This window comes from Rhinatrema bivittatum, chromosome 6 (genome assembly GCF_901001135.1).
Source record: "Rhinatrema bivittatum chromosome 6, aRhiBiv1.1, whole genome shotgun sequence".
In the NCBI taxonomy this organism is placed as follows: domain Eukaryota; kingdom Metazoa; phylum Chordata; class Amphibia; order Gymnophiona; family Rhinatrematidae; genus Rhinatrema; species Rhinatrema bivittatum.
This window is the reverse complement of record NC_042620.1, coordinates 186,993,521-187,015,101: the sequence shown is the minus strand read 5'-3', so window position 1 is coordinate 187,015,101 and position 21,581 is coordinate 186,993,521. Positions and strand designations below refer to the sequence as shown.

General features: G+C 41.5%; 1 protein-coding gene across 7 annotated transcripts in view; it reads left to right on the top strand.

Moving 5' to 3' along the window:
* RAPH1 (Ras association (RalGDS/AF-6) and pleckstrin homology domains 1) overlaps nt 1–21,581 on the top strand; it is a 360,831-nt gene that overhangs the window by 326,001 nt on the left and 13,249 nt on the right. For all 7 annotated transcript variants that reach the window (XM_029606311.1, XM_029606310.1, XM_029606309.1 and 4 more), the window contains 4 exons: nt 13,430–13,573; nt 15,760–15,870; nt 19,776–19,874; nt 20,264–20,384. In XM_029606311.1, the coding sequence (XP_029462171.1) occupies nt 13,430–13,573; nt 15,760–15,870; nt 19,776–19,874; nt 20,264–20,384 (475 nt within the window). The remainder of the gene's footprint in view (nt 1–13,429; nt 13,574–15,759; nt 15,871–19,775; nt 19,875–20,263; nt 20,385–21,581) is intronic.

The window sequence follows — 21,581 nt, the reverse complement described above, 5'->3', positions numbered from 1 at the left end:
TAAGTCAGTAAGTAAGTCACAAATCTCTCTACTAAGGTAATAAAACATATCTCTGTAATATTGTCATATTCCATAGATGGCAGCACTTTAGAAGTACTTATGTACATAAATAGTTATTTAAACTGTGCATGCGCAGGGCCTGTGTACACAAGGAAAATGGCTGCCGTGTTGACAGATTGTACAAAGAACAATGTGCTGTTGTCCGATTTTTATGGTCTAAGGGCTTAGTGGCAAAAGACATTCATAAAGAAATATATCCAGTATATGGAGAGAAATGTCTCTCGCGTAAAGCAATTTATAACTGGACCGATAAATTTGCACAAGGACGTGCCAACGTGAATGACGAAACCAGACCTGGTCGACCTATAGAGATTGCGACAGAGGCAACTGTGAAGCAGGTTGAAGAGATAGTTCGCGCTAACCGGAGGGTAACAATTGACGAAGTTGCCAAAGAAATTGGGTGTTCTCACAGATTAGCATATTCCTTAGTGCACGATGCATTGAACTTTCGCAAAGTCTGTGCTAGATGGGTTCCCAAACAGTTGACCGAAGACAATAAGAACAACCGGATGGTGGGTGTCTGGAAAATCTCTGCCGTTATGCAAACGAAGGTGAATCAATGATGGCACGTATTGTTACTGGTGACGAGTCGTGGGTGCACCACTATCAACCAGAAGCGAAACGCGATTCCATGCAGTGGAAGCATCCACTATCACCGACACTGAGAAAGTTCAAGCTTGTGCCTTCTGCAGGAAAGGTGATGTTGACTGTGTTTTGGGACCAAGATGGGATACTCTTAACCAGTTTTCAGAAGTGTGGTGAATCTGTTAATTCGGCTTCCTACTGTGCTACTCTATTAAAGCTTAAAGGAGCTATTCGTAGAAAACGCCCAGATCTGGAAAAAAGAGGAGTGCTGATTCTTCACGATAATGCCAGACCACACACTTCGAATGAGACTCGTCAGACAATTGCGAACCTGCACTGGGAAGTTCTTGAACATCCACCATACAGTCCGGATTTGGCACCCAGCGATTTTCACTTGTTTGGCAAACTGAAAAGCCGTCTCGATGGTAAACATTTCACCAGCGATGAAGAAGTGGAGCAAGAGGTGAAGCGCTGGTTACGATGCCAGCCAAAAGACTTTTAAGCAGAAGGTTTTGACGGACTTTTCAAACGCTGGGACAAATGTATAAATGTTCGCGGCGATTACGTTGAAAAGTAGTTGGTTTTTCCAGAAAAACTGTTTGTGACTATATTCTGTATATTTCACAGTAAATAATTCATCTTTTGCATTTAAATAAATTTCATGAATATTAATCCCATGTATGTTTGTGACTTACTTACTGACTTACCCTCGTACATTGAGCACTGAGCATATAGTTCATGCTTCTCCTGCCTACAAGTACCTTCGCTCTTCAGCTTATTACATCCCCTAAATGTGAATTTGAATTTTAGATGTAATTACTTGCCTGTTCCAAATCCAAGCTCAAGATGAGTTACAATTAAGGTATATTCCCTACACTTTTCCTTGTAAATTTCCTTCATCAGGCAAATTGCTGCGTGCCTTTCTCATCCATCACTCTCTGTTTTCCACCTTGCTGTGTCGTTTGTCAGAGGAATAGATTTATTGATTCAGTGCGTCATGCTCCCCTCTCTGGCTATATTCAGATCTCATGTAAAGTCCCATCTTTTTGTGGCTGCTTTTTAGTCTTAAACACTGATTCTCCAAGATTGCTGATTTCAATCATTTTTCTATATTAAATGTCTTGAGGTCTCTTATTTGTCATATATATGTGCCTTGACTAGATTGTAAGCTCCAGGAAGAATGGAAGAATGGACTGTTTCTTATGTGTTTGTACAGTGCTATATATGTCTAGTAGCACCATTGAAATTAGCAGTAGTTTGTTTTATTTATATTTTTTTTTTAACTTTTTTAATTTTTATTTTTACTCTTGGGGGAATTCTGCGCACAAAAACTTAAAATTCTACAAACTTTATATTGGTCAAAATAACACAATTTACATGACAGTCTTTAAGTAATTACATTTTAAATTAATACAGAAAAAGGTAATTACTTAGAGATGCAAAACTTTAAATATTTTGAGCAGAATTTCTCTAGAAATTCACTATAAGAGTTTCCCTTCCACTCGCTCTTCCTACTCCCCTGGCCACTTTGCCCTCTCAGGCCCCAACTCCTCCACCTGCCAGTATCTCTCCCCTCCACCTCTAGGCTCAACCCCTTCCACTCTATCGCCAGTCCCAGAGTTTGACCCCATTCTCAGTACTGCCCCCCTCACAGGCTCCCTCTATCCCGCCCTCTCTCACACACATGCTCCCTCTCTCTATTACACATACACACACGCTCATACAGGCTCCCTCACTCTCTCGCACACACACATGCATCCCCTCATACAGGGTCCCTTTCTCTTGCATACACATCCACACAAGCTCCCTTACTCTCTCACACATGCATCCTCACACAGGCTACCTATATCTCTCTCTCACGCACCCCTTCACACAGACTCTGTCTCACACACACACAATTCCTTCACACAAGCTAGCACCCTCACGTACACACAATCCCTTTTTCATACACACTAGCTCCCAATCTCTCACACACATACACACTCCTTCACAATCTCCTCATATAGGCTCCCTCTCTCTGGCACCTACAATGAAGCATTCCCCCCCCACTGCACACCTCCCAAGCTCTCTCTCACCCTCCTGCTCACTCCCGTGCTCTCTCTCACCCTCTCCTCTCACACCCTCTCTCCTCTCACACCTCCTCTCCCTCTCTTCTCACACACACACATTCACTCTCACCGGGCCCTTCATCTTCGCCGCGAGTGGAGCACACTCCATTCGCAGCACACAGGGGCTTTCATTTTCGCCGCGAACAGCATGCGTCCCACGACACACAGGGGCCTTCATTTTCGCTGCGAACGGCGCACTAGGGCCTTTATCTTTGCTGTGAATGGCGTGTTGGTGGGGCTTTCATCCTCACGCACCTCCTCAGCATCGGGCTTCCAAGAAAGGTAGTTGTCAATGCAGGTTAGGAAACGGACGCTCAATGCAAACATCCATTTTCTCCCGCAATCGGTACAATATACACCCACAATATACATGGCCCTGGACCATGTATATTGTGGGTGTGTATTGGGTGCCCAGAAAATTTTTTTTTTTTTTTTTTTTTTTGCATGATTCTGATTTCTATAGTTCCTCCTACTTCGTGTCACAATGATACTAGTAAGAGGAATCACAGAAAGCATACATTTTTGTTTTTTTTCCAATGAGCCCATGAGCGCGGCAGGCCCTTTACACCAGCCCTGGGTCGTGTAAAATTTGCCACGTTGCAATGGGCGCATTGGCCGGGCGGGAATTTTTAGAAAGGGGGGGGGATTAGCTAATAGTCTCATCTACATGTACCTACGTGCTCAATTGGGCGCAGTAATCCCCATGTTTCATCAAGGGTTGTGGACGCGCATCCAATCACGTGTTAAGCCACGTGCTGGCCACAGAACATGGTATTGCATCGGCCTGTTAGTCTTTTAAAAGTTGTATTCACTTAATTAGGATTGCAGTAATTAATATGCACTCTTCATGCCTTTAAAGTTACTCATTTTATTCCATTTGTGCAGCATAACCAGGCCAAAAGTAATATTTATTGCAGTAGTATTTTCCCAGACTGATGATGGAGCTCTAGGATGGGTTTGTTCCTTCAGCAAAACAATTAAACAGCTGTACCTCCATGTGTCAAAATGATTCCTGCTTTAGATTATTTCTGTGGGAGGAGCCAGAGGGTTTAGATGAAAGGGAGGGGGATCAATATGTTGGAGGAAATGCTGCCAGAGCATATTAAAACCTTGACAGCTGGAAAGAGAAATTTGAATCTTTGAGCGTTCCCAGTACTGACTTTAAAAGTTAGTACTGGAAACGTTCAAAGATTTAAATTTTTCTCTTTCCAGCTGTCAGGGTTTCTCAAAGATTTAAGTTTGGAAGATTATTTTCCCTTTTGCACATTGCTTTATTATGGAACAGGATAAAAAAAAATAGTGACTCTTGACAGAAAGTTTAATTCATAGATAGTGACACTTTTTCAGAAAGTGTAATTCATAAGAAGGTCTGAGTGCTGATTGGAAAACATTTCTGGAGTTTGTTACATGTGTACTGGAGAAATACTTGGCATACAGTGATGGCTACAGCTCATGTCTGTCTAGCTGTGTCTATGAAACAGCTTTGAATGCAAAAATATAGGAGACTTTATATAAATCCTAATGCTTTTCTTTTTCTCCAAGGACAAGCAGGATGGAAGTCCTCAAACATGGGTGACATCATCCGATGGAGCCCAGCACGGAAAACATTTGTCAAAGTTTCTAGAAACTTTCGCACACTGAGCATGCCCAGCATGCCACTAGCCAGTCCAGGCAATAATGTGAGGCAAATGTGTGGAGGGAACTCCAGGTCGCTGCTCTTTAAATCTCGTGAATGGGGACTGCACGCAAGTGAGCCACCGAGACTGACATGGCTCGTACGGAGTGAGCCTTGACGTGACCATCAAGCTGTAAGCCTGCCTATGCGTAGCAGAAGGCAATGCATTCTGCAAGCCAATGGAATAAAGTCTGTTGGGAGACAGCAACCCCTAACCTATATCTGTCGAAGGAGACAAAGAGTTGAGTGGAGTGGTGGTGAGGAGCTGTCCGCTCCGAGTAAAAAGCCAGGGCTCTCTTGCAATCTAGTGTGTGCAGAGCCTGTTTACCCTGGTGAGTGTGTGAGGCCTTGGGAAAAAGGAAGGCAATACAGTGGATTGATTGAGATGGAACTCTGAAACCATCTTGGGAAGGAACTTCGGGTGTGTCCGGAGGACCACCTTGTTATGACAAAATTTTGTATAAGGTGGGTACGACACCAGAGCTTGCGGTTCACTGACCCTGCGATCTGATGAAACCACAACCAAGAAGATGACTTTCCAAGAAACGTACTTCAGGTCACAAGATCTCAATGGTTCAAACAGAGATTTCATGGGTTGCGACAGGATGACGTTGAGATCCCAAGAAACTGCTGTGGGGGGGGCTTTAGTTGTAATTAGCCCCTCATAAACCACCCCACTTTCCTCTATACGGCTTATTTAAAGACAAAATGAAAATAAAAAATACCTGGTAAATTAATTTTCTTTCTCAAGAAGGCAGCACTGGGCACTATTTTAATTTATATTCTGCTTTCCCATGAGAAGAGACTACTGAGGGGGGGATATTATAGAAGTCTACAAAATCATGAAAGGACTTGAACAAGTTAATGTAAATCGGTTATTTACTCTCTCAGATAATAGACCCGGGGGCACTCCATGAAGTTTGCAAGTAGCTCATTTAAAACAAATCAAAGAGAATTATTTTTCACTCAGCGCATAGTTAAGCTCTGGAATTTATTGCCAGAGGATGTGGTTACAGCAGTTAGTGTAAATGGGTTTAAAAAAGGTTTGGATAAGTTCCTAGAGGAAAAATCCATAAACTGTTATTATGGTAATTAAGATGCAATGGTAGCTTGTGATTTTTCCTAATGTTTGGGTACTTGTGAATTGGATTAGTCACTGTTGGAAACAGGATACTGGGCTTGATGGACCCTTGGTCAGACCCAGTATGACATTTATGTTCTTATGACTACATACTCTGTCCAGTCCAACCTTACCCCTTCCCCTCATTCCTTCAGAATAGGAGTGAAGGTGAAAACAATAAGAGAGGAGGGACTGGATTAGGGAGCAGAGTGGTTTGACACTTGTCTACTTCAGCCTCAGCCTCACCTGTCCTCTCCTGTTCCCTGCAGCTTCCTGTGTGACAAGAGTCTGGAGTGTAAAACAGAGGATTACAGGTGCAGAGACAGAAGGCTGTTGAATCGATCCTGCAGGCATTTTAGCTTCTTTCAGATGATTGAATTAGTATGGGAGAGCTTCAACTTTGTTGGTTGCTAGGCAGGTTGTAAATTATGCTGCGGTTGGCTAATGAAGTGGTTTCTCCTGAGGCAGCTAAAAATCATGATATCCTGGGGCACTGCTCGTAGGACAGTTTGGACACCAGTAAAAAAAACAACTGGTAAATAAATAAAAAATCGCCAAACGCAAAAGGCCCAATATTCAAAGATATTTCTGGTTGGAAATTAGGTCAATAGGGTGTCCAAAGAGATTTAGAACTGTTTTAACACTTATCTGTTTAAACAGGTTTTTTGATTAATTTTACATCCAGACTAGATTTCCATTTTAGCCTGTTGCTTGCCTTTTTAAGCATTTTAGAGATATTGTTTGTATATTAAACATTCTGAAATGCTGATTATATTTGTTAGGCCTTTTATAGTAGATTATATGTATATTTTATTTGGTGTTAATGTATTGGTTACATTTTATGACTTTATTCTTGTATTTTATGTTTTATGTGTTTTTACTGTGTATGTTTGAAGTGTAAGCTGCTACGGGCCTTGGTATTAATGGCCTATAAACACCTATAAATAAATAAGATATCCATCTATCCAAGTTATCTGGATATTAACTTAGCACTGATAAGTTATATCCAGATAACTTTAAACCTGCTACATCTGCAACAGTTACATCTGCAACAGTTTGAGGATATTTTGAAAAAGGGTATGGGGAAGGTTTAAGGGAATATGAAATAGCCAATTGAAGCTTTTATTTTAAATTATTATTTGGAAGTAGATTGTAATTACGAATGATATCCCTGCCTGTAATAAGAAACAGATATATAACTACTCTAGATTTTGAAACTCATTTTTAATAACTAGGATAGCTCCTTCCTAGAAATAGAACTTGATGGAATATAGTGTTTTTGACTTACAAATATAAAGCTATTGCAACCATAAATATAACAGGCTTAGAAAATGTAAGGAGATCAGTAGATCACTATTTATCCCAGGTGCTGTATCTGCAAAAGGTTTTTTTTTATGTCTTTAGACAAAGTATGTCGTGTAACATAGCAACAGTATCCTTCCGGATAAGTTAGTTTATGTTCACCAAATAGAGGGACGGTAACTTTAAAACAACTGCGTAGGTGAACATGAACGCACTTATGCTGGCTCACGCATATGGACTCAGCCATTTTATAACATGCGCGCATCTTATAAAATTGGCTGGATGCACACACCATTTTATAGGGATGCGCGCATGTGCCGCTATAGTGGGGGGATTTTAATATACACGTATGCCGATGCAGTTGCCAGTTAAACCAGTTGTTCCCTCTTTGCCCAGTTACAGAATAGGGCTTCCTAACACCCCCCCCCTCCCGCAGCTAACTAACCTCTCTTTTACCCTACCTGCACCAATCCTTAAAACCCCACTGACTAGCCTGGTTTTGTTTTATAACTTACACGCCATCAAGTAAAGTTACACAGCAGGTGACCACAACACGCGCTTGTGCGTGAAAATGCTTACATGCTAATTTCCATTTAAATTCCCAGAATGTCCATGCCCTGCCCAGACCATGCTCACGCCCCTTTGGTGGCCTTTTTCATTTGTGCACGTAGCGGGAGATACGCGCGTCCATGAACGCTTCTTAAGATACACGTGCCACACGTCGGCCTGAGAGATGCTCGCATCTCCCTGATTTGGCAAGCGTAGGGCTTTTAAAATCTACCCCAAACTGTATAAAAACACATTTTGTGAACGCAATCAAAATTTCTGAACACAAAAAATTGTAATGTATAGGTCATATAGATAGATCAAACTCCAGGCCCATTTCTGAAGACATTAACTGCGTCTAAGACTTTCTGTTGTAGCATGAGAGACCTGAGGCTAGCTGATATATTTGGAAAGAAAGGGAACCTTCAAGAATATATTTACACATTTTATTCAGCTTTGCATAATTTGTACTCAGAAGTAGACTATTGGCATATACATACCTTTCACATATGTGTTAATTAGTTGTAAAATATGCAGTGCCTTACTATCAGAACATGCCTTTGTTTCTTAGTTTAGTGCTCCCTCGTATAATGACTCTAAGAAAATACTGGAGGATGAACCACCGCTTTGCTTAAGGAGATAGAGGTCCAAGGCTTGCTAAGAAAGAAGTGATTTAATTATATTGGAACCGATGAAACTGGACAAGTATTTTGTTAGCATAGTATGGGAAGCTGGTAAAGTAACCAGGAAAAGCTTTTTAATATCCTTGGCAGCTAAGAAAAAATTAAATAAGAAACTGAGAACTATGGAAACGCGAGGCCTTAATTAAAATCTTGGATCAAAAAGATAAAGATAGAGCCTATAAAAAGAATACCGTGGTATCTAATAGCAGCAAGAGGAGAGCAAAGTCATATCCATACATATAAAACTGAGTTTGCAGGAAAAAAAATGGCTAGGAGGAAATTTTATGAGAAAAGCAATAAATCTGATACAGTCCTGCCCAAACTATGTAGTTTATGAAAAACAATATTATCATTAAAGAGATTAAAAGAGATGGGTGCACTGGAAGAGATACAAAAGATACATATACTCTCCTTAAGAAAGTATTATCTAAGCAGATGGATCGATACTTAAGTCTGCTCCTGGCTGTAGGAGAGGAAGACAGAAACATGTTGGAGCACCTGTTACCACAGAGAAAGTAAGCGGCAGATGTGAAGAAACTGGGGATAGGTTTGGAAGGGTAGCAGAGAGGACAGCCCCAGGGAGGATGGCAAGAGCTAGTTTATTTGAACATTATTGGGTCCCTGGGGTGGGTTCAGAGCGCCTTCTGGCAGTAGCCAGAATCAGCATCATGCCGATACAGTAAAGTGCGCTCCGATGAAGCGCACTGTTAGCCCGGGTTTGGCCATGCATTTTCGACACACTATTTTTACCCCTTATTCAGTAAGGGGTAATTGCACGTCAAAAACGCGCGGCCAACCGCCCCCCCCCCCCCCCCAGGAAAATAATAGTGCCCACAACGTGCAAATGCATGTTGATGGGCCTATTAGTTATTCCCGCGCGATTCAGAAAGTAAAATGTGCAGCCAAGCCACACATTTTACTCTCAGAAATTAACGTCTGCCAAAGGTAGGCGTTAATTTCGGCCGGCACCGTGAAAGTGCACAGAAAAGCAGAAAAAACTGCTTTTCTGTACACCAAAATGATAAGGGGAATGGAACAACTCTCCTATGAGGAAAGACTAAAGAGGTTAGGACTTTTCAGCTTGGAGAAGAGACGACTGAGGGGGGATATGATAGAGGTGTTTAAAATCATGAGAGGTCTAGAACGGGTAGATGTGAATCGGTTATTTACTCTTTCGGATAATAGAAAGACTAGGGGGCACTCCATGAAGTTAGCATGGGGCACATTTAAAACTAATCAGAGAAAGTTCTTTTTTACTCAACGCACAATTAGACTCTGGAATTTGTTGCCGGAGGATGTGGTTAGTGCAGTTAATATGGCTGTGTTTAAAAAAGGATTGGATAAGTTCTTGGAGGAGAAGTCCATTACCTGCTATTAAGTTCACTTAGAGAATAGCCACTGCCATTAGCAATGGTTACATGGAATAGACTTAGTTTTTGGGTACTTGCCAGGTTCTTATGGCCTGGATTGGCCACTGTTGGAAACAGGATGCTGGGCTTGATGGACCCTTGGTCTGACCCAGTATGGCATTTTCTTATGTTCTTATGTTCTCCGACTTAATATCATAGCGCTATTAAGTCGGAGGCCCCAAAAATAAAAAAAAATTAAAAATCTGCCCGCAGCCTGCAGGTTGGAAGACGGATGCTCAATTATGCCGGCGCCCGTTTTCCGAACCCGTGGCTGTCAGCGGGTTCGAGAACCGACGCCGGTAAAATTGAGCGTCGGCTATCAAACCCGCTGACAGCTGCCGCTTCTGTGAAAAAGGAGGTGCTAGGAACGTGCTAGTGTCCCTAGCGCCTCCTTTCACCACAGGCCCTCATTTGCATTTTTTGTTTTTCTGAATCGTGCGCCCAGGAGAATGGCCTGGGCGCGCGCACCTGCTCTCCCGCACGAATTTCTGTATCGGCCTGCATGTGAGTAATTAGTGAGTTAAAGAACAGCTTGCAGGGTATCTAATGAGGAAGGAGACTGCATGTGTGGCAAGCTACCTGGAACCAGTAAAGAGAAAAAGTTTGCTGTTTGTAGGCCTGCTGGTGGTAAGATGGGAAGTGTTGGAAGGAAGCTCAACCAGTGCAGAAACTGCGGTTTCAAGGCGCTGATGATGCAGAGAACCTGCAGCCCAGAGGCTGTTACAGCCACTGAGTATGTGTTTGGCTTGTGTCTGTTTATAAAAAGGCAGCTTGGACTATTCTGAGGGATGTACTGACTTAAGGGGAGCTTGTCAGTATGTTTATGTAAAAAAAAATGGATGTACTATATGTAGGGACCTTTGCTTTCAGGTTTTATGTTATTTTTCCTGGAAATTCAAGTGTTACAACAAAAAAGAAATCAGGGGAAAAATTACTTTCCTGCTGATATTTCTCCTGTGCATTATATCAGTCATTTTTCCATTGTTATAACATTGAAATTCCCAAGCAAAATAAAATGAGAACTGAAAACAAGGGTCCCTAACTGTAAATTTCCTGAATGTAAAATGGCACATTTAAACTCTGGTGCTATGTGAGAGTGCCATCTTCTTATGTAGGGCATCTTCATAGAGCTGAAACCAAAGTCCAGGGGCCCAATGCTTTTAGCATTAGCTCTTTGCATATTTGTATGTCAGATATCTAGCAAATAGGAAAGAGATTAAAATCACTATTCTCAGAGATGCCACTCTAGGCAAGATTATGTTGTTTAAAGCTACCAGTGTGAAAGTTTTGACTAGCAAAAATATAGCATTCTGAAACGGAGCAGGGAGATCAAAGGTGCCCCATTCTAAAACAAATAGGTTCCAAGACATTTTAAATTTATATTTATTTACATTTAACTCATGCCTTTTCATTGGTAGCCCAAGGCAAGTTACTGTACATTCAGGTACGGTAGTTATTTTCCCTGTCCCCAGAGGGCCTCATTTTCCATAGATATAGAATGAGAAAAAAAAGGCCTTAGTAAATCCGGTCCTAAATTGGAACCTGAGGCAATGGAGGGTGAAGTAACTTACTAAGATCACAAGAGACGGACCAAATTAATAATTTGAGACAAAGCACACAGGGGCTGCTGTTATGGCGGAGAAGCTGCACAGGATGGGTAGTCTTCCTGATGTGTATTGAAGAGGTTGTGACCAAAAAGGAACGTTCGTTCATATATATATATATTTGTTTTTTAAATTAACCATCAAACACGTTTGGCTTGCAGCAAGGGAGGGATCCAGGTACGGAATGTGCTGAAGCCCGTATTCACAATTTTAAAATATCATCAGTTGTTGAAGAGATTGGCGATAGCCAGAAATTGGGAGAAGAAACTATTATTTCCTTCTTCTATTTCTCTTGGTATATAATGAAATAAAGACAAAAGCAAGCAATTTAAAGATATTGAGGGAACACTTTATTGCATGTTTGTTTATTTTTTATTTATTAATGCAGTTTCCATTCCATTTGTTGATTCTGTTCAGTGCGGATTACAATATAACATCCATTAAAAACATAAAAGAAAATGTTTTACCTGAAGATCCACTCCAGAAAAAAAGAGAGCCCATGTTCCCTTCACAGGTGGAATCCTTTTATAATCTTTGTTGGCTATTTCTAGCAAAAATGTGTATACTTAAGAGAGCACAATGGGCTGAAATAGAATCCACATCTCTTGGTATTCTGAACCTTTCTGTCTGATAATGGCAGGAATGTAGAATGTTGGCTAAAGAATTTTGTATTAAAAAGAAGCAGGACAGATATAAATACAGATCCATGTAACTGTATAGGCTAATCAAATGCAGATGTATAATTAGGGCCTCTATTCTTTGGTATTTATAAATTGTAAATTTAGGAGAGGGAGAGAGAGTGGTGCCTCTTTATAAGGCTGTCATATAAATTAATTATATAACTATAGGAGGGTCATCTAGTAACTCGAGGTGAGGTTTTGGTGGTGGTCTAGGGTTTTGAGGCCAATTTTACATTCACAGCGAGACGTACAAACACACCGGTGAAGATTTGGTGTGATTTGGAGTGATGAACATTTGGTGAAGATTTGGTGTGATTTGGAGTGATGAAAGGTACACAAAGATGGGATTTCTACAATGTACTCTCGCCCTAGCTTCATGCACTCTCTACCTGGGTGCTATCAAGCTAGGGTGAGAGTGCACTGCAGAAATCCCATCTTTGTGTACCTTTCCTCATTCCATGACCCTCCTATAGTGATATAAATAGTTGACTAATATGTGTGCCACCCCAGAGGCTCGCTCTCGCTCTCCTTCCCGAAACAGAATTTGCTATCACGTGCAGCATTACCAAATCTCATTTTCATTTACTCCTCCCAAAATCCGCCCACCTGAATAAATTTTGCAAATTTGCATATACAGCGTGCATGCGCTGCAATAAGTAGCGCATGCTATAGCATTATTGTGGGCGTTAGGGTCCTGTTGGGTTTCTTTGAGCATGCCAAAAAATCAGTGTTTTGCAGCTCGAGTACTATTGCTGGGTACCTTTTCTGGTTGAATTAAATGTATACATTTGTGCAGCTGAGGAGCCACCAGCATGGAAAAGGCAGAAACACAGAACGGAGGACCAAGCCAGGCAAGAAGGAGGGATAAGAGATTTCTTGGGGAAAGTGGTGTTTTTCCAGTGTTTATCCAATAAACTCCTTTTTTTTTTTGCATCAGGGTGTTTTTTAGGTGTTTTGTTGATTAAAAACTAAAATCAGAAGCCATGTGTAGAATTTATACAGCAGGTATGACCACAGAGGAAATTGAGATTTCTGAAATGAATTGTATTTAAAAAGCAAAGCTGGAAGATAAAGCATATTGTCAAAAGAAAGGAAATTCCCCAAGCAGAGTTTGACCTTTACATATGCCCTTGTGGGAAATGGAAGAATCTCCATTCCATTTACTGTTGCCAATCTGCGCCCACAGTGAAACTCAACCTGTGACTTACCCTTGCAATCAGATTAATCTTTACTGTGGAGCTTCTTCTCTCTCTGTCTTGGTCTTTCTCCTAATATATTTATTTTTAATGCAAATCCTTTTTTTTTTTTTTTTTTTTTTTTTCAATAAGATTGAGAGTGTAAGTGGGTGGGGGTCATTCAGTGACCTTTCCACGTCTTGAAAAAAAATTCCTAATTGTTAGGCTCACTCCTAGGCCTTCCCCTTTCATAAATGCGATCAAAAAGGTTGTGCTGTATAGATGAAGGCCTCGGTGAGGGTGCTGGCTGGAATTTGCACGGTATATCATCCACTGTAGCTTTCCTCCTTAACTACCCCAATCCATTTTTGAGCGGCTGGTTGGTTCAAAGTAAGAAAAGGAAGTCTTGACAGTGGAGGTGAAAGTCCTAACTAATTTTGATTATTGATATACAGTGTTTGCATGGATTTTCTCCTCCTTAGGAGTGTTTCTGCGGAAGTTCTGTTACCGTCCCAGAAATCGAGGGGGTCCTTTGGCTGAAGGATGATGGCAAGAAGTCCTGGAAAAAACGTTACTTTCTTCTGCGAGCTTCTGGGATCTATTACGTCCCAAAAGGAAAAGCAAAGGTAATGTCTTCTTGAGATTCTCTCTGTAGCCACCGACACAGCCCCCTCTTCCTGTTGCATCCGTCAGTGTTTCTGGTCACATTGGCAGTCAGCTGTGGTCAGAAAGCTTCTGAATGCTGCAGCGTGACCTGTTGTATTTTGCTCATCTTGAAATTTCAAACACTCTCCTTGTCTACCAGGCTGCCTTTTCTTTTTTAACAACAAATTTGCCTGAGCGTCTTTTTAATAGTGAAGATCAGCGAGTCCAGCATAGAGCAGATTTTTCAGTTTAATAACCAACAACTGATATTCCTCCAAAGTGCACTATCAGTGTAAAGGTGATGGTAGGCTGGCTTGTTTCTGAATCATAACAAATGGAAGCACAGTGAAACTGTAACTGGTGTCTGCACATCTTTGATTTGTTCCATGAATTCCAAGTCTCCTGACAGATCAAATGTAAAGCTCCTGGCACACATACCGCTGCCAATAGTGGAAGTGCTACAGGTGGCCCGCAATACTGTGGAACTCACCTAGTAGATACTTCATCTGTTCACACACAGAGCTTTGGCGCAGGGTGAGGAGACTGTTTCCGCATGCAATAATCTGTTTGGGAATCCGGACCAAAAATTCTGTATGTAGAACGCATTCATTCTTTTCACACTTACTTGCAGAGTCCGTTCTGCATGTACTGCTCCAGCTTAGTTTGAGCTGCATGTCTAGCTTCAAAGTAGGCATAAAAGTTGTATATCCTGAATATAACAGTTTGAATATATGGCCCTTGTTCTTAATGGGAGCTGCTGAGGTCCTTTGATCTTAATTGAATGCTGAGGGTGCCCCAAAATATAATAACTAACTGAAAGCACTAATATTGCAGCTCTTTAAAACAGAATGAAAGAAATTAATCCCAATATTAGCATTAAGACCACTGCAAGTGGCGTTTAACATGGTCATTACAATATTTTATTCCTACTGCACATGACAGTTTTGCAGAGTCACTACTTGTTCTTTTAGTGCCTGTAACTGTGGTGTGTCCCTGAATATAATAAAGGCAAAAAAAAGTAAATTTCCTTGGACTTTGAACTTTTTTGGGGAATGCCTGACTTATAAAGTGTTTGCAATTAATTTATTTTTAATTATCTGACCAGAGCTAAGGTGAGATGGAATCATTGAATCAGCAAACACCTCCCTCCTAAGTGAAGTAAAGAAAAGCTTTGTGCAAGCAGCCTGAGATGTTTTTATTACTGGTGTGCAGTGCTGCTAAATACTTTTTCTGATGCTTTACGTAAAACTGAGTGCAGATGAGGCACATGGAAGATATGGTCTAGGGACCAGTAGTGTCGTCATTGGAGTAGAGCCCTCAGGTACAGCCAGTTGTGTTGCTCCAGCCACCAGCATTTGCTATGGAGCAGATACAAGCAGCATCATAACGGAGAGAAGAGCCCACTAGTAGAAGAGGAAAGCAGAATGCAGCTGAGGACACCCCAGCCAATGAAGGGGATTCTAAAACAGAGCTGACAGCCGCCTCTGCCACCGGGGACAGGGAGAGAGTGAAGATAAGAGGAGCAGTCCATTTGATAAGAGACTGATGAAAGGAGTAGCAGAGTGGGCACTGATCTTCTAGTCTGGGGGCTGGTGGAGAAGACACAGAGGAGAGCCAGAGTGAGACTGGTAGCAGCGGAGCTTGGCTGGAGGCTTAGGTTGGAAGGCAAAGAAAAGCCACATGTAGAGAAGAGAGAGGAGCCTGCAAGTAGGCACTGGCACTTGTGATGTAGAGGAAGGTGGAAGGGTACAAGAGGCAGATGGAGAGGGAATAGAATCAGAGTGTTAGGGGTGAAGCATTGGGGGAATGGAAGAAAGAAGGGAGGAGGTGGACAGATAGGATAGGGAAACGTGGAGTGGTTGAAAGATCATTCTGTTGCACTGCCTATTTTACGACCTGCCCTCTGCCATTGCTTTGGGGCCTCCTAAACTTCACTGGTGTGACAGTGCAACTCACTATTTTAATCTTTTAGGCTGAGCCTTTCAAAAGTTATTCATTTTGAGCTCAGTATATTATGTTGCCAGTGGTATCGATGAGCAGGTTTCTAACTTAAACATTTAAGACTGTTCTGTTTATGGCTACTTAAACACCTACTGCTGGTTTTTCAGTTACCGTATGTTCTCTTCATGGTGCTGAATCTGTTTTATGATTTCATTCCTATTTTTAGGCTTCCCGGGATCTTGTGTGCTTTCTCCAGCTGGATCATGTTAATGTTTATTATGGCCAAGACTACCGGAATAAATACAAAGCGCCTACAGACTATTGCCTAGTACTTAAGGTAACTCTCTAAGGGTTATTCAGAAAGTCGAAGTGAGGTGGCGGGGGAAGCACTGTCTAGAAGTGGCTTAATGCCAGCACCAGCATGAATTGTTCATGAGATGGCAAACGGAGGCAGGTTTAATAATGGCCAGAAGACGTTTGGTGGAGATAAGTGACTTTCATGGTTAAGTTAAATTTGGGGCTGGGTGAGAAAGGGAAATACACAATAAAATAGTGTGAAGCTAATAATGACACATGTTGAATGAGTGCCTGGGAAATTAATATCCTAGCCTTCTCTCGATGCCACAGAAATTACAAGTTTGAGCAAAATATTTAATTTGCCTTATTTTCATCAACAGGGTGAGTTTCATCTGCCAGATATAACATTTTGTAATGGATATTGGGTGGATTTGATTCTGCCGTCTAACCCTTTTGTTTGTAAGCAGTCTATTTGAATTTAAACACATCCCTTTTAAGTTCATAGTCCCTTGTTTCTGGATAACAAGAAGATGCATTAGAATGCTGCTTCTGTGTTGGCTCTCAAAACAGCTGGAAATTCCTGATCTAGCTCCTGCTGTTGGGCTGGCAGGGGCAAGGGATGCGCCAGAGGCAAGGATCACAGCTCCTGAGAGAGAGGGAGGGAGGGAGGATGGAATGCCATCCATCACATAACAGAAATACCTACTGGCCATGCTCAGTGTCTACATGTACTGGTTTCCGTAAGCAGCTGTGGTCTATGGCCCTCTATGCCAGAAGTTCGCAGTGAGAGCTGCAAACAAGTTTAGTTTACGATATCCACCAGGATCATTCATCAGACGAATTTGCATACATGGTCTTAAGAACAAGGCTAATTTGCATAGTTTGGTTACCCTGAAAATTAGTAGAGGTACCTGTGATAGTATTTAACAGTATAAAACATCATCTAAATATTAAATGTGGTTAGTCTCCCTGCACAGGTTGAGTATTTTGGTACAGTCTTGATATTTTTATCTATGAATGTGCTGCTGGTGCTTGTTTGAAATCATTTCTTTTTTGGTAGTCTTTCCTGAGCTGCCTCTCACTTCAGGAAAAGTTCCATCAATGGGCATTTGCTACATGTGGCACTGTAGGGAAGTGTCTGATGAGCCAGGGCTATGAATGATGTGATGTCTCCCACCCACGTTGTGCATACTTATTGCTAATGTCTAGATTCTCTCTACCCTTTCTTGCAAATTCTGGCACCCAGAAAGTACCAAACTTCCCTTTCCGTATGGTTATTTCCCAACTCTATCTCTCACTATGTCTTGTAACAGAATTTGCTGATTTCTCCTTACCTTATCTTTTAAGATCTTTGCTATGCGGGACCTTGTCATCAACTTTAATCTCTACCTCAATAATTGTTTATGTATCACAAGTGTATTCTCAATATTTTGTACAAGAGTAATACATGGAAACCATCTAAGATCCAGGGTTCTGCTTCTCCTCTCCCTTTTGGAAATTTTGTACGTGTTACTGTATTGAGAGGTTTTCAAATTATTCTTTGAACCCTAACTAGCTGAGCCCTAAGCCTGGCATTATCCTTCTGGACCTAGCTAGAACCAGACTTTGCAGCAACTTGCTTCAGGTTTCTACAGACTAGTCTCGGTGCATTATGGAAACTTTCTTCTTTAAATCAGAGAGTTAGAATACAGACAAGGAAGCACTGAAGCTTTCGAAAGGTTTCTGTGAAGCCCATATCTTTACAGATTGTATTCTTCTCTGTATTCTTTCATTTATTGTGTGTAAATTATCCTAAGAAAACCAGAAGTAATAGCAGGGACAATTTTTTCCCCAAGGGGACTCTTTCCAAACTGCCTGCATTGTTGAAAACCCCACACATACACACACACACCCCTTTTGAAAATTGCTGTGTACAAAGTATGCACAATCACCTGCACCAGCTTTTAATGTGGGGAGAATTTTTGGATATTTGTTGCGTTGATTTGAAAATCAATCTACATGTGTACTTTTCCTCCCCTGACCTAAATATGCTCCTACCATCTGGAACACTTCTCTGTGTGGGTAAAGGTTACCTGCATTGTAGACCACATGCAGACTTCTAGCCACTCTGCGGGTTGGGATTTTCAGATGCCGATTTACACAGGCAAAATGCATTTTTATCCTTTTCAATCACTTTGAAAATTATCCTTGACATGAATTAGGCACACTAGAAATTCCATCCTCTGGGATCAGCCTCTCTCCTCCCACCTGCATATAAAAGGCAGTTTGTGTGTGGGTGATGTTTGAATGTCTCTGTGATGGTGGATGCTTGTGGGTTCGAGTCCTGTCCGTGCACGTAGAAGAAGAGGCAGTATGTTCAGCGTGCATCTGTCCCTGCCTCTGCACACATTGATGTGCCCCTGCCACACAGAAACAGCAGTATGCCTAGAGGCAATACACATACAGCGTGGCTGATTCAGGACGTACCCATGCGTGCAGACAAACATTGGTGCGCTCACGAGCGCATCTTGAGTCAGAGCCATGCACTGTGCATGCCCCTGCTCTCGCAGGCAGCTTAGGATCATAGGAATCAATGTTTCACTATGGCTAGAGGTAGAGGCGCTTGGGCACTCAACTTCTGCACATTGTTTTGTGATGAGCCCTTTCGGCTAGTATTTATATAATAATAGAAAGCAGTTGGGAAGAACTAACAGGCCACCAAGTGAGCACTGGGCATTAAAGTCTACAGCCTCCAACTTCTAATCCATTTAGAAACCATTAATTTTTAAAATCCAGAAATCGGGAAGTTTTATTAAAACATTTTTAGTGGATTTGTCTTATGAACATAGCTGGATTGACTGCAGTGAAAATTGAAATCCACACTGTTACTCCAGGTATAGCACAGGCAGTGGTGGTACAAGATTCCCTATGCTATTTACTCCAGTGTGCCCCAATGGTGTTATGGAGGAGCCAATACTTGGTGTGTGAAGGTCTTTTATTATTCAGGCCCATTCAGTCCCTGACCTCTTTGCTAAGATTGACAGTGCCACGTACGATGGTGTGGATATTTGTCCTTTGGGAACAGAACTAAGATCATAGAACTTTCAGAAAATTACTTTTGGACACTTTCAACTCAAATCTGGTTTAACATGGGGGCGTCTAGCAATAAAAGGCTCTGTATCCTTGTGCCAGCCCACCAAAGATATCACATCTCCCTTTTCCTGTGAAATCAATCAGTTCAGTGATTAAAATGAAGCACAGTGAGAGCCAAACCTTTGTGCTGATGTGTAGAGATTCTGTACATATGGAGCAGATAATGCTCTGGAAAATCCTGCTCCAGGATTCTGCATTCTTGGACATATACTATGAAGGAATTAAGTAAGAATTTAGCCTTCAGCAGCACCCTGGCAGCTGTGAGGTGTATACTGGAAAGGGCATGGATTCCAGTACGTGTCAGTGTGTTTATTTTTGTTAACACTGGAAATCAAATGGAAAAATTGCTAGACTCCTTTATATTGCTGAAAACTCCTGGAATCACTTAAGTGTTATGTAGTTTGATAATGAAGAATTCTGGTGGCTGTATTGGTCCTAGTCAAAACTGGATTCTTTATAGGCTGTGCTACCTTTTTATCGCAGCAATATAAGAATTATTCAAAGGTAGTTTTTAATACAATATAGGTCCTTTATCCAGATGACATGTATATAAAGGAATCTGTGGTCTTGACAGCTCATGCACGTGGGATAATTCTTATGCTGGTGCAGATATCATGACTTCCTAACAAACCAGCACTAAGCACACCAAGGAGTAAAAGTATGGTCTGTCTTTTTCTTTTTTTTCTTTTTAAATTACCTTCATAATTTCTTCGTTGAGTCCTGATTTCTCCTCTTCCAGCAAATCAATAACTCTTCCCCCTCATTTCCTTCTGCAGATTAAACATTTTGAGTCTTGTTTCTTTCCTTCTGCAGCACCCTCAGATCCAGAAGAAGTCTCAGTACATTAAGTACCTCTGCTGTGACGATATTCGAACTCTGCACCAGTGGGTAAATGGCATTCGCATTGCTAAGGTAACCAATGTGCTTCATGTGGTATTACGGTTCTTCTGCCATGTGACAGGAACCTCCTAGTCTTACTTGTTAAATAAAAATATATTTGTACAATTGGGAGGTAATAGTGTAGCAGCTAGTCTTAAACACACCAAACTTAAATGTCTTTAACCTATCATATTTTTTTTAAATAATTTTTGTAATGCATGAAATGTATCAGTATACCAACACTGTACATATCTAGATTTTCTTTTCCCCTTCCTTCTCCTCTCCATCGCTGTTCTTGAAACAAAGTGACTCTTCCTCACTGTATGATTTGGTTTATTCTCCTTTCAGATGAGTACTAGAGAATCCACCATTGCTGTTAAGCAATTCTTTCCTTTTTTAATTCCGTGTTCTGTCTCATTTAGTATGGGAAGCAACTGTACGTGAACTATCAGGAAGCGCTGAAGAGGACAGAGGCGGCCTATGACTGGACTTCGTTGTCTAGTTCCAGTATCAAATCTGGCTCCAGCTCTTCCAGTTTACCAGGTGAAAATGCAATAGTATCTTTCAGTAAGAAAAAGCTCTTTATTGGTGACATGCACAGAGAGAATTTGATTTCTCAAGCCATGTCCCCTTGTATTGCTTCTGGCTTGGCCCTTCTTTTATTGGGCAGGGATACTCATGTCTTCTGTTTCCTGGTTGTCAAATCCTTGGTCTCCAAATGCCTCCCAGAGTTGGTGCATGGATGACTATATCCATCTTTTCTGCAGATGATGCATTTTTTATATTTATTGTTTTCATGCTGTACATCTACTGCTTCATTACTGCTGAGCAACATATCAAATCCCACCCCCAAGTGCAATTTGAACAATAAAAAACTAATTGTTAATGTAGTTAATAGAGGTGTACATAGCTTTTTTGTATCAGGTCTGTTTCATTTTCAGATTGGGGTGGGCCATTTCGGTCCACCACCCCCTCCCCCCCAGTCAGATTTTATTTTTTCATTGATATTTTGTTAGGGGAAAAAAAACTCCAAACCCGCCCAACCTTTCAAATTTAATCAAATGTACCCTCCCCCCCCCCAAGACTCATCAAACTCCCTGATGGTCCAGCGAGGGGCCCTGGAGCGATCTCCTGCTCCCGGGCTGTCGGCTGGCAGTAATCAAATTGGCGCCGGTCATCCATTGCCCCTACCATGTGACAGGGGCCGGCCAATGGCACCGGTAGCCCCAACCACTTGGGCTGCTGGCGCCATTTTGATTCCTGCCAGCCGACGGCCTGGGAATGGGAGATTGCTCCCGGGCCCCCCGCTGGACCACCAGGGAGTTTGGGGAGTTTGGAGGGTGGGGGGCTTATATATTTAATTTAATTTTGAAAGGTTGGGGTGCATTTTGGGGGTGGTTATTTATTTTTTGGAGGTGTGCACTACCTGAAAAAAAGCGCTAGGAAAACCACACGAAATTTCGTGGGTTTTCCTATCTTTTTTTTTTTCTTCCTGAAATGTAATGAAATAGGAAATATTGTCTTTATTTCCTATTTCATTGCAAATGACTGCACATGTCTGTATCATCCAAGTAACTGCCAGGTATTATGTTTACTTCAAAACATATTACTAACAAAGCAGTTTATATTTATTCTTTAACCACTAGGATCTTTTCTGTTTGTTAATTCCTTTATTGCAGTACCTCTAACCACGATAATCTTAGAGGGTGCCGCCTTCCACCTAATATGTTCAAACCAGTA